At 38.7% G+C, this 16866-nt stretch overlaps 1 protein-coding gene across 1 annotated transcript in view; it reads left to right on the top strand.

The window, feature by feature from the left end:
- The window catches only part of COL24A1 (collagen type XXIV alpha 1 chain), a 110820-nt gene that overhangs the window by 41740 nt on the left and 52214 nt on the right, over positions 1-16866 (top strand). The window contains exons 19-22 of the mRNA XM_057374503.1: positions 195-248; positions 6236-6289; positions 10683-10736; positions 12066-12110. Of these exons, the coding sequence (XP_057230486.1) occupies positions 195-248; positions 6236-6289; positions 10683-10736; positions 12066-12110 (207 nt within the window). The remainder of the gene's footprint in view (positions 1-194; positions 249-6235; positions 6290-10682; positions 10737-12065; positions 12111-16866) is intronic.

The raw sequence follows: 16866 nt of genomic DNA on the forward strand, positions 1-16866 counted from the left end.
TTATGACTTCAAAGAGATATGAAGAACTATTCTTAATTATACAAAGAGACAGCAATAAAATTTCCGATTTAGTGAAGAAGCCATCTCAACACTTCTKTTGGCCTTTTTGTTAATTGTTTTTAAAATCTTCATAACAATCTGTTGTTGAAAATAAATTATCATCAGAAGTCTTAACTGTTTGGATTTTTTTCAAGGGGAAAGTTGGAGAACCTGGACCCCATGGACCATTGGGTCCTCAGGGACCTGAGGTAAGAAATTACTTGATAGAGGTAAACTGAATGTCGGTTCTAAGTTAGCAAAATAAAAGRTAAATGGGTTTTAGTCAAAGGGATGCAGAAGACACAAAGCCTGTTCATGTYGTCCACAGCTGCCACCCTCTGTGGCTCAGGATTTTAGATTTTGCAAGTCTCATTATTAACAAAAGRGGCCCTTGCATCATCTCTGTACAGCTTCCAGCACAGGAGACCTGCACCAGGATAATCCCAAACTGTTGGTCTTGGAGCCTGGGTCCTGCTGGGTCCTGCTGACCCTGATGCCTGTGCTGGTCCTTCTTCAGAGTTCCTTATTCCAACACAGGTTACTCCTTTGTGTGTGGGAATCACCATTCTGGGATAGTTACCCTTGGGGCAGATACAGATGGGAAACTTTCTGTCTGWAAAGTTCAGCATTTCCTCTTCCTCGGGAGTGCAGAATTACTTCATCATTAGAAGGCAAATAAAGTGCATTAAGGTAGATAATTAAAACTTGAGTGTCCAGGTACTTTATTTTTTGAGTAATTTTCTGCAAAATGACATGTTTAAAACTACAAAACAAAGTTCCTCTTAACTTCAGTTATGCAAGACAGGTCCAAATAAAGTAAAAGTGGTTTTTCCACCTTTTGCTTCATARAAATATGGTCACCATATGGCAAAACAGAAAGTATGTAGGATAGCAGCATATTGGAATTTTGGACAAATTGAAGACACTAGAAGTTCTATAATGARAGGAATTTAAAATCAACATTTAAAACTGAAGGGTGTATCTTGCCCTCCTGTTACATTGTTTTACAAAAATAAGTTAGTTGTTGTTGCCAGAAGTTATTTAGACACAACTGAATATATCAAATATGAGCAAAAAATGCAGATTTTTCCACAAGAAAAACCTACTGTCAGGTGTCTGATCATGTCTCTTCCAAACCTAGACAGATAGCGGGTCAGACAGGGCTGCTTTCYTTTTCCCATTTCATTATCTGAATCRTCAGACTTCCTCTGACSCCATATAGAAAACACACATTATATCCTATACTGCATGTTCCCTTGATGTTTCTTGTAAGAGAAGAATGTGATGAATTAGTGTCTTACAAGGAGAGTACTTTGAATTTGGTATAGACATGACAACCCATACCATATGCCTTCTATGAAAACTTTTATTGAAAAAAAAACCAAAAACCCAGTAATACCAAACCTGGGATTTGTTGGACAATGCTGTGAACAGGAGGAACAAGACTGTGTCTGCCCAGTGGCAGAACCTCTCAGAGTCTACTTCCAGCCAGAGTCTCCTTTTGCCCAACACTTTAGACAGTGGGATTTATAAATGTGCCCTGTTCCCATGTTCAAGTTTGTTTTGGGTACATACGAAGTAAAAAACTGGGGTTTCTTTGGTCTTTCCGATTGCATGTTTGAGTATTTAATTTCTAAAGTAAAGAATAAGTCATCCTATCCCTGGTTTTCTTCCCCRTGAACTGCTGTAACTCTGGCACTACAGCAGCTGCAGTCTAGAGCTGTCCCTGCACACGGCAGTGGGAGCAGGGCGGGCAGACCCCAGTCATCCTCACGGRGTTTTGTGGGTTTAAATGCAGAGCACCAGGGAATTGCATCCTGATAGATTCCTCTGCAGCTGTTCAGGCGAGGTACGGTGAGCAGAGCTGAAATAAGCCACACACCCGTGGCCAGGGCCCGTTTGAGCCCTGCAGTGCTGCTGGCAGGAGTGAGCAGAGGCGGCCACAGAGGTCTGGGTCTTGCTCTCGGGTGGCCATACGAGGATTGGCTGCCAAGTGATGATTTCCGTGCAGGAGTCCTGCAGTGTCAAGCCAAATTCTCCTCTGGGCACGTTGCTGCAGAGCCAGGGTCTGTCGTGTGACTGAGTGCCTGCTGCTCACAAACTACTGGATATATTCAGTGAGCACTTTATGCAGTGCATTCTTCATCACCTGATAGATTGTGGTGCTTTGTCATGCATCTGAAAAGGAACTGCCAAAATATGACATTTCTGTAGAGCTTTGTTTTATTGGTATGACAACKGCAAAGTGCTGATCTGTTTTAACCCCCAATGCCTGTGTTTACTGTGTACAGTGAAATACRCAGTGTTTATTTGGAATGTGAATTAAAGTAGACAAGCCTTTAACAGGCTTCCACATGTATTCAGAATATTTTATAGTTAAATTTTGCTCTRGGAATCACATTTAATTATCCCCCCCAAAATGAGGGTGATTGTTTCCTTCTGATGTGCTCTTAGTGTTATAAATAGGTTTCATCTGAAGCAGAGAGAGCATTAGTCATTGTCTTCAATAGAAGTTTTTTCATCTGTGCAGTATTTTGATCCAAAGTCGTAATCTTTTTCCTTCAGGGAGGTGCTTGTATGGGATTCAGCTGGTGTGTTTCATGCTCAAGGCAGTAGACTTACAAAGGAAAAGGATACATTCAAATCACAGTAAAGAGTCAGAAAGGCACACATTTAGTGAATYACTGGCTGCTTTGAGGTGTTCATTWAACAAAAACTTTATTTTTAATGCATGTTTCACATGCATTATCACATGAGGTTTGGAGTTTTTGCAAACAATGCCGGGTGTGCAGTGGTAACATAGCCTTCTGTTTCAATGTTGCATCAAATGACTTGCATACAAATGATTTGTAGAAAATACAGAAACACGGACATTTTAAAGGCTGAATTAATTGCATGTTCTGGCATATTTCTGAAGAACTACTCTTCTTGTTGAATTGCTTATACTCTCTACTTGCCTTGGCACAGAATTTTATCTCGTCCTTTCCCAAAGATTGTACATCTGCATAACATATCCTTTCAGAAGAATAATAAACACTTCCTGGAGAATGTAAAATCACAGCTCATTTTCTCAGTTTAAAGAGATTGTAGCTTTTTGCAAAAACCTTCCTTTTGTGATTTGATTATAATGATTAGTAAWGAATCTCTAATAAGGTATCTTGTTGAAATTCAGTAGCTACATCCAGTGTGTCCTGCTTCKGAAAATTCATTCTAAATTCTCATTCAAACATGGGTTTGAATGAATTCTTTGRGAAGGGAAACCTGGTGGCTGAAGGGACTGTAGCAGTCCCTGGAGACCTTTTCCCTCCATGGTGCCCTTTCACCAGTGCTGTGTCCTGATCCCCTTGAGGGCAGCCGAGGGCATGAAGATGGACAGCCAGGAATGCTGGCATGTCATATMAAACAGTTTGAAGTGGGATTCTGCAAATGTGAGAGAATTCCCCAWGGAAATGGAATGTAATTTCCAAACATTTCTGATATTCTGCTTCCATATTAGCAGCCATACAGAAAAATGAACAGGAAAAAAAAGCAAAAACTTTGGCAGATCACTCATCTCTGGGGCACTGAATCATGCCCTAGCGTTGTAACAGCTTGGCCATCTCTGCATTTTTTTGTTAATTAAACATTATATAGCTAAATGAAAGCAATAAATTTGTTAATTTTTAATTTAAATGTTCAGTACAAAAAGCAACCCATCCACAGCAAGGTTAAAGCACATTTGTGTTAAGATAGTTGTGTTCAGATTTTTCTGATGCCATGTCTCTTTTGATTCAATGAATTCTAAAGTGCTTTGCTGGCAAAAGGCCACAACTGTAGCAAGATTTTGAAAATAATTTGTATCCTACCAGCTGCCAAGCTTCTGGCTGATGGGAAGTTAAGACTTTGCATTTCCTTAGGAGTCATAATATCAAGAGTTGTTTTGTTTTGAATGGTCTCTGCTGAAAATACATTGYAGCTGGAAATTACATGTTAATCTCCTGGCCTTTCACTTATGGAAGAATAATGAATTTTTAATTTGGAGTAATTTCACAGGCTGCTGAATAACTCATGGCAAATTTAGATATTGCTGTCTATTTAGAAATGTATATATTCACTGTGAGGAATCTGAATGGCAGTTGCCATTGCTGAGGTGTTTCAAGAAATCCTTTCTTGTTCATTCTTTCTCTGGAATTGTCTTAAGTGGCTGTCTGTGTCCTGGATKATTACACTTATTTTATGGATTATTAATGTGAGAACATCTTGGAAACAGTATTTTAATATTGCCATAATATCTGTGTTTTGTTCATGGTTGTGCTCAAGAAGAGAAGTCCTAATCCATCTTCACAGGAAAGATRAAAATCATGAGGATTTTAAAATGCATTGTTTAGTCTTGAGCTCTCAGGCCAGGAAGTCTGTGGTATCCTAAGACTTTGTCTGACACGAAAAGGTTCCAAAATACCATGTTTGTTCTCTCTGCAACAGTACTTGACAACACCTGCATCTCATGGTCCTTACAGAATTCCTTCTAGAAAAATTTAAACAAATAAGTAAATAAAGTACGTATATTACTTAAGCATAAGAATATTTCTAAATGAACATTTTTCTAGACAGGTTGTTTTCTGGAATGTTTATTGCCAAGTGGAGTTGTGCCTGTGTCAGCATTTAGAGCTTGTTCACCTCTTGGTAACTATTTAAGGTCTATAAAAAARCAAATTTAAAATTAAGAAAGGATGAGCTAAAAATTTCCAAGGAAWTGACCTAATTCTTCAGTGTGTTTCAGTAGATAATGGTGGCAGGATTTTAAAAAAACACCTCCTCTTTTGACCTATACAGAAATCGAGRGTGATGTGAGTATCAGTCTTAGTACCTTGGTCACATGGAAGAAATATGCTCTGTGCCACCTAGAGGMACGCTGGAATTGTTGCACAGCTCTCCTTGTAATTGCTGCTTTATGACAAAAAGAAGTGAAACCGCTGTGATGTGTTTTGAAATATTGAGTGATAGAGTTGTTTTACATGTTCTRAAAACTCATTTTGGCTCTTTAGTGGATTACTTTTAGACTCATTAACATTCAAGTGCTAAACCTGATTTTAAAATAATTGTTCTGAATGTGTATGTGCTTTTGTTTCCATTACTGGAAAAACTATGCATGTAAAGAGTGTTGTTTAAACATTTTAACCTGTAATGATTTTCTCTTAGCCAAGAAGGAAACTTGTTTTTCCTAGTGTTAGACCATGGGTGTACTTAGATGTAGTAATATTTTGGTCAGAGGAAATGGCAATCTTGCTGTTTTCAGATGGTCAAAATTTAATGAAATGTAGAAATCAAATGCGATCTTGGCTGGGGACTGAATGAGACGTGCAGTAACTGATTACCAATGCTTTATTTTATCCTGCAAATGTACAGGTCATTAATATCCTCTCTGGAGATTAATGAAATTTAACTCACTGGTTCATTGCCTAAGGGTTAGCTGCACCATTTTTTTCATTAAAATATGCTCGTTCCTCACAAAGTAATCTATCTGTAGCTGAATTCCTCTGACAGAGGCATCCTCGTGGTGTCCCACCTCTATGCCTACTGACCAAAGGGTTAATTGATTTCTTTTCTGTGCATATTTACTTTTTCTTTAAAAAAAGAAACAGCTTGACCTGTACTACAAACTATTTCACAAAGGCCTGCTCTGAGTGATGCTGCATGCTGCTGACYTTCAGTTATTGCCAGCCAGACCTAGATTATCACCTGCTGATTTGGAGGCAAAAGGCTCCTTACCTTTTTCGTAATCTTGCAGTGATCTCGTCCTGAAAGTGTGGCCAAGGATTAAAGGGCTTCAGCTGCTCTCTGAACTTCATTTTAAAAATAGTTGAATTAATACATGCAGGACTTCATAGAGGCTGCTTTGTGGTCGGTTTTTATGCCTCAAAACCAGTTTGATGGTTTAATTTCAAACATTGCTTAGCGGATAAAAAGTTTTATCCTAAGAGAAATTAAATCCATGCTGACATCTGCTAAATTGMGTTTAATGAAAGCTGCCTAAAATCTGTCACTTATCCAAGTCTTTTCAAGGAAACATAATGGATTTTGACAWCTTTTGGGATGGTGGAACAAATTTATTTCTTGTTTCTGTGACTCAGGTTTATTAAATGAATGAACAGAATCAAAACAAGTACATTGAAAACATTCCTACTCTGCAAATCTTTTGTYTGTATGATTCCTTTAGGGTTTTCCGGGAGATATTGGTGTACCTGGATTAAATGGCCCTGAAGGTCCTAAGGTAAGATTATAAAAAAACCTATTAAAAATAAGAGTAAATAGTGTAAATATCTGAAGAAAAGGCTCTGAGAGATAAACGCTGGYGTTATGTGCAGATAATCTTGCTGTCAGAATGCAGGCATTTTGCCTCAGGTGTTTATGTGAGGAAGTTATTTGAATGTTTAATGCTGTCCATGCAGTTCTGAGAGCAATTACCGTGTTAGGTGGAAGCATGTAATGACAAAATGAGCRTGAGAAAATGCTGTGGAGCTAGAAAGTAGCATGTGGTTCACCTGTATTTAAATAAATTTTAGGACAAATGTATGCAGATCTTTGTACTACTCACTTCCACCTGAATGCTAAAAGTTGTTTTTAACAATTTTCTTATGAAACAGTAGTTAAGATATGGAAAATGGGTAAAGTTCACATGCCAGATGAAATGATGGATAAAATAATAAGATATAAGAATAAAGGATAAAATTGATCTACAAAACTGTGCCAGAATAATTTAACTTCTGCTCTTMAGTAGGGTAAAATTTTAGACCCAGCTTGGGCAATAAGTCACATGAATAAAATTTTCAATGAAGCTTTGACTAAAAGCAGATATAGAAAATTTTTGTTAAATTGGAAATGGTAGAGACTAATACAAAAAGTGCAGGTGACTCAGAAATTAACCCAGAGGAAGATGACTGAATAATATCTAAAGATTGACTACTTGTTGCAATGCAAGTACCAATGAAATTCCTCACTCATCAGCCTTGGGACTATTCTTACAATCTATTTTTTGTGGTAAATAGCCAAAAGTATGACAGCATGAAATTTGTATATGAAACAAAGTTGAGCATATTTAGGTGATCTAAAAAACAACACTTTTTGCTAATTCATCCCACTTCAGTTATTTCAGACTGATTCATGCAAGGACTAAAACAATAAATCCTGTATAAATTTAGACCAAAAACATTGGCAGATCTCTCTGAAATAAAAGCACAATAATGCAGGTGGAAATGAAGTGAAATTGTAGAACACAAAGTATGTCTGCACAAAGCTTGAAAAGGCTTTATCTCTGTGGTGCACTTCTGAGCATTTTTATTCCAGAAGGACTCAATCAAGTTAGACTAGATGCAGAAAAGATTACTTGAATGGCTTTTTTCTGAGAGGCAGTTTGTTTAATGTACCAAAATGAAGGCTTTTGTTGTGCTTTAAGTAAAAAGCTTTCTGCAGGGCAGAAACTGGTGAGGCAAAAGACYTGTATAAGACCAACAATATCATTTGTCCTTCGACAAAGCATACAGGTTGTCTATGAATAAAGAGACATGGAAATTACATTTTCTATTGACAGAGTTGTGATATCTTATAGCAGACTAATCAAGAAAACATAGGATGGGGAGCAGTMAATAGTTTAAATTATGGTCCTATTTGTACCTGGAAGTTTGTAACAGTACCCCCAGGCCAAAGGTGATCAGTATTAAGAACCTCTCAAATAATTCAGTTGCTGAAGCCATAGCCACTATTTCCTCTATCTCTTATCTTTCAACTGTGTCAACAGCCTTTGACTAAAAGACGTGAGTCTGCTAGGAAGGCTGAGAACTAGTTATCTGTTGGGGCAAATTGAGAAGTTARAATGTATTTCTAGAGACAGGTGGCAACTTTCAGTTCTAGTTTATTGCGTTGGTAACTTGTTTGTATGCATGTTTGTACAGTGTTAGCTGCCTTACACTAATGAGTTTGTCTGACCATTGCAATGGCAGTTGCTCTTGGGTTTCTGAGTTACCAGAGTGTTTACAAAAGAACCCAACTGTGTTGATGGAAGAGTCTGTCTAGGAAAAATGCTAGAAGAGAAATAGTATAGTTCTTGAATCACAGTTCAGATTTAATCATCCAAGGTTATGCAGGAGTGATGTAACAGATCTAATCCTTGCTGCTCAGTTTCTTCAGTAAGGTAGTATTGTTGCACATTATATTCGAAGAGTTTTTGTTAGAATTCTGTTGATGTTTAATACATATGTTACTGATTTGTTGCCTTTTCACAGATTCCAGGGGAAAAAAAGGTACTAAGAKGTAGACTACAGAGTTTGAARCTCCATGTTCTTTTGATAYAGAAATTACACAGCTGAACCAGATTCAGTGCTCTCCAGCACATTTGGTATTGGAGACAAAAAGCTTAGACAGCCTGCCCTAGTCAGGGAGAGCTGATGGTTTTCATTTGAAAAGAAGGATTACCRAACTGGAAAAACTCGTATGCTGCTCCCAGTACTGAGGGAGATGGTCTACATAACTTTGAAAATGTCTGGCTTTTGGGATTCCCAGCTGCCTTGAGTTSACTGCAGTTCCAAAAAATTTCTTCCAGATTCTATTTTTAGAAAATTGTTCCCACTATGCTGCTATTTTCCTCATGTTTTTGTTTATACTTCCTCAGAAGCAATACCCATTTTAAAAGCCAAGAAAACAGGGTAAGCTTTATTTTTTTAGCAGTTGGTGTGGGATAAATTGAACCTCTTGGAAGTTTAAGCTCTGTTGAGCATGATCAGCTGTCTCTAAATGCTAGTAGAAATTCTGGATTGTAAATTTTCCCCAAATTAGTGGAATAATCAGCAAATGTGATCTCTCTAAATCAGTGTTCAAAGGATTTTTTTATGTAATTTAGTCTACAGAATATTACTCAGCTTGGAAACAATATTTTAGAAGGTGTTTGATCTTGATCCACCACTAATTAAAGAAAATAAACAGCACACATTTTTTWAAAAAGGGAATAAGTATGTTTTTTAAAAGTTCTGAAATAACTTTCTTTGTTTTCTGTGTTATTCTTTGCAAGTGTTTATGCTCTCTAACCAAGGAAAGTGAGAGGAAAAGATGGTCAGAATATGCTGACTGCCTGGAGAAACTAGCTTTTCCAGCAGTGTGTGTTGTACCATGGACATAGCTGAGAGCTTCCTTCCCCTGTTAACTTACGTTTGTTTGTATAACAYATTTTAATAAAGTGATTATTAGGAGTTTGACCTCCTCTGGAARGGATGGTCAACTGGGAATTTATAGATGTGAAATACAGGATGCCCCATTTTCTGACTCCTGTTTTTTTTCCGTTTTGGCACATGTATAATGACCACCTCCATTTTCTGTTTGTTGTCTGAAACCCCGAGGAGGAGATGAAAATTTYATTGAGTATCAATATTCAGTTTACAATCTGGAACTTTTTTCTGGATGCAGTTAAGTGCAGTTGGGAAAATGCRCTTAACATTAGCAGGGCTGCTGCCCTTTCCCCTGGCACTGARAGCCCAATCTCCTAAGGGGCTTTGCTGTTAGAATAAAACAACAGTTATGGCAATGAGAAAATCTCTAACTATATAAGAATATTACTTTTAATTTTATATATATTATATATAATAYATAAAATTACTGACCATATAAGAATATTGCTTATGTAGTGCTACTGAAAGCCTTGCTGTCACTTCTGTGGTGGTGCATCAAGCAGCACTCCACCCCAGTCCTGCCCACACTGATGAGCCCGTTGATGAATCTCACTACCTTGAGGTGGCCTGTTCCATTTTTCTCTTCCATTTTACTTTGCCTGCTAAGTAAATAGTTACTGGACCAATGCCTGGACCAATGTCTAGACTTCAGCCTCATTAGTATGCAGTTAATAAGGCTTACACTTTCCCACCATTGCTTTCTTCAGAGGCTAATCATATCTCTCCTGAAGGGCAGTTTCTTTGTTCTTCTTGCTTTATCTGATATTGCTAAGCTTAGGTTTTCCAGAACATTAATATRTTTACACWTTTTTTTTTTKTTCYATGCCAGGTCAAGTGCTTTTCCCAATTATCCCATTGTAATTGGGATGCCCAAGGTTTTGACACTGCTAGCTGCAAAGCCTTTTTAACAAAGTTTTGGAAATGTTGGTGGGAGCAGTCATGAAAACTTTGAGTTGGCAGAGGTTAAGGTGCTTTGTTTCTGGGAACCTGGATATAATCCTAACGGAAAAGTAAAGGCTGAAAATCACAAGTAGTTTTGGACAAGCTAGTTGTTTAAATTCGCTCTGTAGTTTCTTTCCATTGCTGTGTTGTCAACACATGTTATTCTAAAGATCCTTAAGAAAATAYCTGCACCACTGATGATGTTTAATCTTAATAGGGTAACATGTTTTACCTCTTTAAAAAGAGAGTAATTGTTCTGTTGTTTAAATGTTTTCTTATTTCCTTCTCACAACATCAAAAGAATAATGCTTCAGCTAAATCTATGTAGAAGTTTGTAATATCCTTTGTTCTCTGCATCTTCTCCTGGCTTTCTGTATGAACAGTGGTAAGAAATCAAGTCTGCTCCCTCAGTTTTGCGTTTCAGCCCAGGTTTGTAAGAGGAGAGAAACYAGACCAATATGATTGTCAGCTGATACAAGATCTCACTGTGTTTGTTTGGATCTTTAGGGAGCTCTGGGTGACCGAGGGCCTCCAGGGCCACAAGGCCCCAAAGGAGTTGAGGTAAGATGAATAATTTATCCAATTAAGATATTGTGTTTCAGAGAAAATGTTGTGAGGGGTAAGAGRGCTAGACAACAATGGATAGCTGTGTATGATGCTGTCATGCAAAATTTGAAGTTTCTTTTGTGTTTTGGTAAGTGTTTCAATAAGCATTTAGCAGCTTTATGGAGCTGCATCCATTATGTGGTTTATTTAAATTGTTTCAGTGGAATCTYAAATAATATACATCCAGAGCTGGATGTGGTTATTTTAATTAAACTGGGGAGATARCATATATCTATATATATATAACTACAGTTAATTACAGATTCTCTCAGGTAAACAGTTAGATCCCTGTCAGCTGAAAGGGGATGAGGGAGCTCTTCATCTTAGAGATTCATCAATTTTTCTTAATTCATCATCATAGAAATAAAAGCTCATGTAGTCTTGTAGGCTAAAAATAATTAACATTAGAAATAATTTAATTTATTAGAAATAATTGGTGGTTCTGAAGATAGACCTCTAGACTTCTAAGTAGCTAAATGATTAGCTTCCATGGCAGGTATTGAGTGAATTAAAGCTAACAGTGGCAAGATGGGCTGGTTAGAAGCCAGGAAGCTGCAGGTAGGATTTCATCATTCCTGGTTCCCATCACTAGAGATTCTAAAGGCTGGGTACCACTTCTTCCAAAACTCGGAGAAAATCTGCCACATTGTGGAGGAACAGTGACCCACAAAAGGATCACAGCCATGACATCCTGGCATGGCATTGGGGCTWATTCATTCTTTAACTGTGTAATGAGTGGACCCTGAAGAGTTAAGGCTGCAGTACCACACTGTGCATGATTATATCAGGTTGCTGGGCAGCACAGGCACAGTGTCTGATTTCTTYCCTCACACAGCAGACTAGCCTGACCCCCAGACTCTCTCCATCYCTGAGAAAAGATAAGGGTTGAACCTTGGCAAAATGCCATAGCAGYGTGGAAGAGAAAAGCAGGGCTACCCCAAATGTTTTTGTAATCATGAGAGTCAAGTGTTGCTTGAACAGAGTAAYTGCAGGACAGACAGAGATTGGCCCATCATTGCTGAGTCTCTCCCTGCTCAAAATCATGACAATATTGCTATCATGGCAGGTATACCAACAGTTCCACTGCTTTTCTGATCGTATCTGCATAGCTCATGGCTTTCTGCCTGATTAATTCGTGTGTGTCTTCCAGTGTTCCTGACGGACTCAGAGAAACACATACAAAGAAAATTTGGGATGATAGAATAAATACAAACAGTTATCTGCAGACTTTCTTTTTAAAACTAGGCTTGGCATCAAGATCATTGAAGTCCTGATTTCTTTTAGGGAGAAGTAGGACCAGCTGGACCTCTTGGAGGAGTCGGCCCAAGAGTAAGTATAATTTTATTAGGGCAGGCTGTTTTTCAGTATTGCTTTAAAATGTAAGTTTACTGTGAGAAGTGACTGTGATAAAATGGCATCTCCTCAATCAGTGTGTGYGTCTCCTCAGAACATGATCAAAGCAGAGCTGGGAGCAGAAGCAGTTTTCCATACAAAGGGTTTGAAAGGAAATCACTACCACAGTGCACAAAATATAGCRTTCCTCTGAGACAGGTGAAACTACCATGCACTTCCTAGGTACTGAAATAGCTGGGTATCAAAATATTTACATTGGGAAAGAACCTACTCAGCTCACAGGCAGAAATACAATGGATGCATGCTTTAAGAAGTCTACCAGAGACCTGGCAGATAGTTACTGAAAACAGTAAAGCTGAAACATCACAGTGCTGCTTATGCTGACATGCTTTAAAAAACAGAAGTTTAAAACCACCATCCRATTAGTTTTGTTAGTTATATAAATATACTAGTGTCTGGGAGTGTTTCAGTGAACTTGAAGCTTATTTTTAGAAAATCTCCGAGGTAGAATGGGTGCTACCCTGCACTAGGGATTACAGGAGGATCACTAAGTTTATTGAATGCAGTTTGATCTTCTGCCTTTACTTGRTTTGATGATGTGTGGTAGTCACTGACTTGGTTTTCATTCTGGATGACTTCCCATTTCTTGCATGAATTTCAGAGTCTTTTCCACTGTTTTCTGCTTTTAGAGTGAGTATATGCCTATGTCATTTTCCCTGTTCATTAGCTAGTCAAAGCTGGGAATTCGCTTGCTGTTAAAACTTATATTCAAATATTTATTTGCCACATAAATTAGGTGTTAAGACAAACAAACCCATACCAAAACMAAAAGAAAAGCAAGCAAAAAAATCAAACACAAAACCATCCCACAAAAGTCCCTTTGTTTTTCAGCAGAGGAAAACATGCAAGAAATTGAACAGAATTTCAAAACACACTCTAACTTAGTTCAATATTTGGTTTAATGTCTGCTCTTCTGCTGAGAGCCTCATGGAAATTTTTATATTGGCTGCATCATCCTTTGAGTGTCCTCCTTGGGCAGGGCTTTATGGCTGGACAGCAACTCCCATGTTGTGCTGTGRCAATTGGAAAAGAAGATGCTGTAGTGGGTGACTCATGGGCAATGAGACACCTATCTTCACATCCKCCACGTCACCAGGCATGCACAGGCCACCGTCAGCTGGTGTCAAAGTGACCCAAGAGGAAAAATTTTTTTGTATCCTAGCAAATGGAAATAATTTTAATCTTTTTTGGGTCAATTTGACCTAAATTATTTAGGTTTTTATTCCTCTCAGTGGGAAATGCTCACATCATTGGCAGATCTTATGACTCTCTGGTTTCTCTCTCACAACAAGTTGTTGAGAGAAGAGTATGTGCATCTGAAGTGGGCCCCAGGGTTGCTGTCTCTAGATGKTTTTTAGTAGCTGCTGGCTAACATCCTCTCCTGAAATGACAGATAGGGGAAAAGGGGATTTTGCTTGATAGGCAGCCCTGCCTGTTCTTCCTCCGTGTCCAGGGGCCCACGTGCTCTTGCCTGGATTCCATGGCTTCTCTTGACTCCAGCTGTTCCACAGCTCCAGGCCAGCTGTTTGTGCTGCTACTCTGAGCTTCTCTCCCATCTCTGCTTGTCCTCAGTGCTTTGCTGCCACACGAAACACAGACCTTATGAATGTGTTGGTGATAGTCACAGCCATGACGTGGTTACGTCTCACATGGTGTGACAGGACTGAGCCAAGCTGCTGCTGGACACGTGTCCTTTTATATTATGCTTTCTTTATTGCAATTTGACATTAGTTTGATTTACACTGACTTTGTTTCCATTTTCCATGTAAGGGGTTTTAAAAGTGGATGTTACCTCTGAAAGTAAACACTCTCAAAATGGTGTTGTCACTGCATTGATGAAACAGCCATGGGGACAGGGGAGGGCTCCCAGATGGACCTGAAAAAGTGGCCTGGCCATGCATGGCCCCAAGGCACCATCTGTAGCTGACAAATGTGTTTAACCTGTGTTTTGCAGCCTCCAGGAGTGGGAATTCTTCATTCTCCTCATCAATCTGTTTCAGTTGTTTGCCTGGTTTTCAGACCTTTTTTCTAATGTCCAGCTGTTCTATCTGAAAGSCTTGCCTGTGCTTTTCTCACTACAACCTTGCTTCCTGCCCTACAGATCTTATTTGTGGACTTGTTTAACWAGGTTAGTCCTCTTTCCAGCCACTGTTGCCTTAATTTTCCATTGCTTGTCCAAAGTAGATAAAGTATCCTTCTAGGTGATACTTTGTAAAACTTTGATTATTCTTATGAAACATCAAGGGAGCAGTTTTCTGGAATCCTCATCTCTTTTACAGTTTTAGATCAAAATATTCAGTCCCAATTCAGGTCTAGGCATGTGCCAAGCTGGCAGCCGTAAAATTTTACCTAATTTTTCTCCTTTGCCCCTCCCCTGCCCTTGTTTCTAACATTTGCTTTAAAAAATATGCAAGAGACCAAAAACCTGGTCAATGCTGCCATCAAAATAGGTCTTCCTCTGCTGGAACACAAATGAATATGAACCTGCACAGGGATTATCAGTCCCAGCTCAAAAGAGAATTCCCATGTGTATAAAGCAACTGGATGCAAAACTGAGGATATTCCCCTGCTTACTCAGGATWTATCTCAGTTCCAAAGACTTCAGTCTGTTTCAGCTTTGGAATAAGTGTGTGAGCTGAATCTGCTCACATCATTTGATGTTTCATTCATTCCTTTCCAAACCTTCCCAYCCATTCTATTCCAAAATCAAATACTTACATTCTCATAAGTTAATCCTTCGACATAAAAATACAGCTGATTTTTTTTGTCTTTGCTTATTTTTGCTGTGAAAATACAGTAGTTGCCATACTAAAGATGTGACTGTGTTTATTCAGTTTCCTCCCACTTAACCCTCTCTCTCAAAGGCAATCCAAATATTAACACTGTRACTGTCAGAGCAGCTCAGCTCAGTGCAAGCGTTAGTGCTTTTGGGGTTTATTTTGTATCTTGATTGCTGGAAAAGAAAATGTCTTTAAAAGAATGGAGATTGTTTGTTTTAGATCAGAAAGTGAAAAGGAACTGTTACAAATTTATTCTTTTCGGAGCTATATGTGTTAAACAGAGCTTAGAATTTGAACAGGCATAAGATGAGCAGTTTTTCCTGATGATAGTGGAAAATGTTCTCAAATCTGCCCCACACCCCCAGTGCAGTATTTTCTGAAAGTGTGTTCCTGTGGTCTGAAGGCATGTGGGAAGCTTATGGAGGGATTGAAATAGTGACAGTGAGAGATATTTCTATTAAAATATACACACCTGTACCTACCAGTTGTGAGGTCAAAGGAAGCACAGTTGGTTGCTGTTTCCTGAAAGRGAAGGGTAGAACTTTCAGTTAATATTTTAAGAAACAGACATTTCCTTTGGGATTACCTTGCCCTGGAAGAGTAATTTACTCAAGGGTTTGCAAGCAGAAAAGCAGTCATCCCCAGTTTAACCTTCTGTCAGTGGCTYTTCCTTTGTGTGTAAATGTATTGTATTTCTGTTTAAAGCCAAATCCGTGTGTTTCAGATTGCTTTACCAGTTAAATCCACTTGTTCCATTTTCTGATCAACTTCCATCTGTTGTATGTCCTTTGCAGCAAGCACATAGCTGGGGAATGACAGCCAAGAAACCTTTACACACTGTAGCTCCAGTTCAGTTCTCGTAAGACTAAAATTATCAAGGTAGTTAATAGGGGCCACTAGTTTTCTTTCAATTRTTATCACTTAAAACATTTTTATGTTACAATCTTGCTGTATGGAAAGACCTTCCATTTCTTTACAGCAAAGTAGTTAAACAGGGACCTGCAGAAGCCCATCATTCTTCTTTGTTAAGCCTTTGGAAAGACATGTTTTGCTTTATCTGGATGTCTCAGAGCTTCTCTGAGTAGTGTATTCCTGGCTGTACCATATTTTGATCCATGAGCACAACAGAAATGTGTTCTTAAAGTGATTTYATTTGTTGGAACTTCTTAGGCAAAACAAAATCGCTCAGGTAGGCCGAGAGCATGAGAGGGATAGAAAGGGRTTAATATGAGAAGTCATGGAACCTGCTAAGAGAATATAATTTTAAGCCATGCAGAGAACTGCTCAGATGCCCAGACACTGACACACACATTGTGCTCTGCAACACAGGCACAGAGCAGMTGAAGCAAAAGAGCCAGATGAAAAAAGCCATCTCTTTTTTAGAAACATTTTGTTATCTGTTGCTTCAGCTGCTCTTTTCTCAGGACAGCCAATGTAGAATGAAAAGCTCTTATTATGGATGCTGGCGATTCCAATTATTTAGTTTGCTGGAACAGGTGCTAATAATTTCCTTTTAGCAGAAATCTGCATCTGTTTGATCCTTGATCATTAAAATGTTGAATGAATTCTCTTTCTCCAGTTGCCAGCCTCCAGTGATCTCATCAGCAACTTGCTCAAGAGCCAGACCCAGGGCAGTKGACCTTTAATGCTGGACTGGAGACTTTCCTCAGAACAGATGGGGGCAGTTCATCTAGGCAGGGCTGTGCTGTCCACACAACCAAATGTTAGGCCATGGTGCATGTCTAGARATAAGGCATACTGGGAGGGAAAACAACCTCTTGAAAGAGCTGGGAGACACAATTAAGTTATAAACATCTAATTGRAAATTAAGGGGAAAGCGTTGTGGTTTGTATGCCTTTGTGAGTCTGTGAGYGACAACAGAGGGAGGGATG

Source organism: Malurus melanocephalus, unplaced genomic scaffold (assembly GCF_030028575.1).
Source record: "Malurus melanocephalus ecotype Western Australia unplaced genomic scaffold, MMel_1.1 scaffold_8, whole genome shotgun sequence".
In the NCBI taxonomy this organism is placed as follows: Eukaryota; Metazoa; Chordata; class Aves; order Passeriformes; family Maluridae; genus Malurus; species Malurus melanocephalus.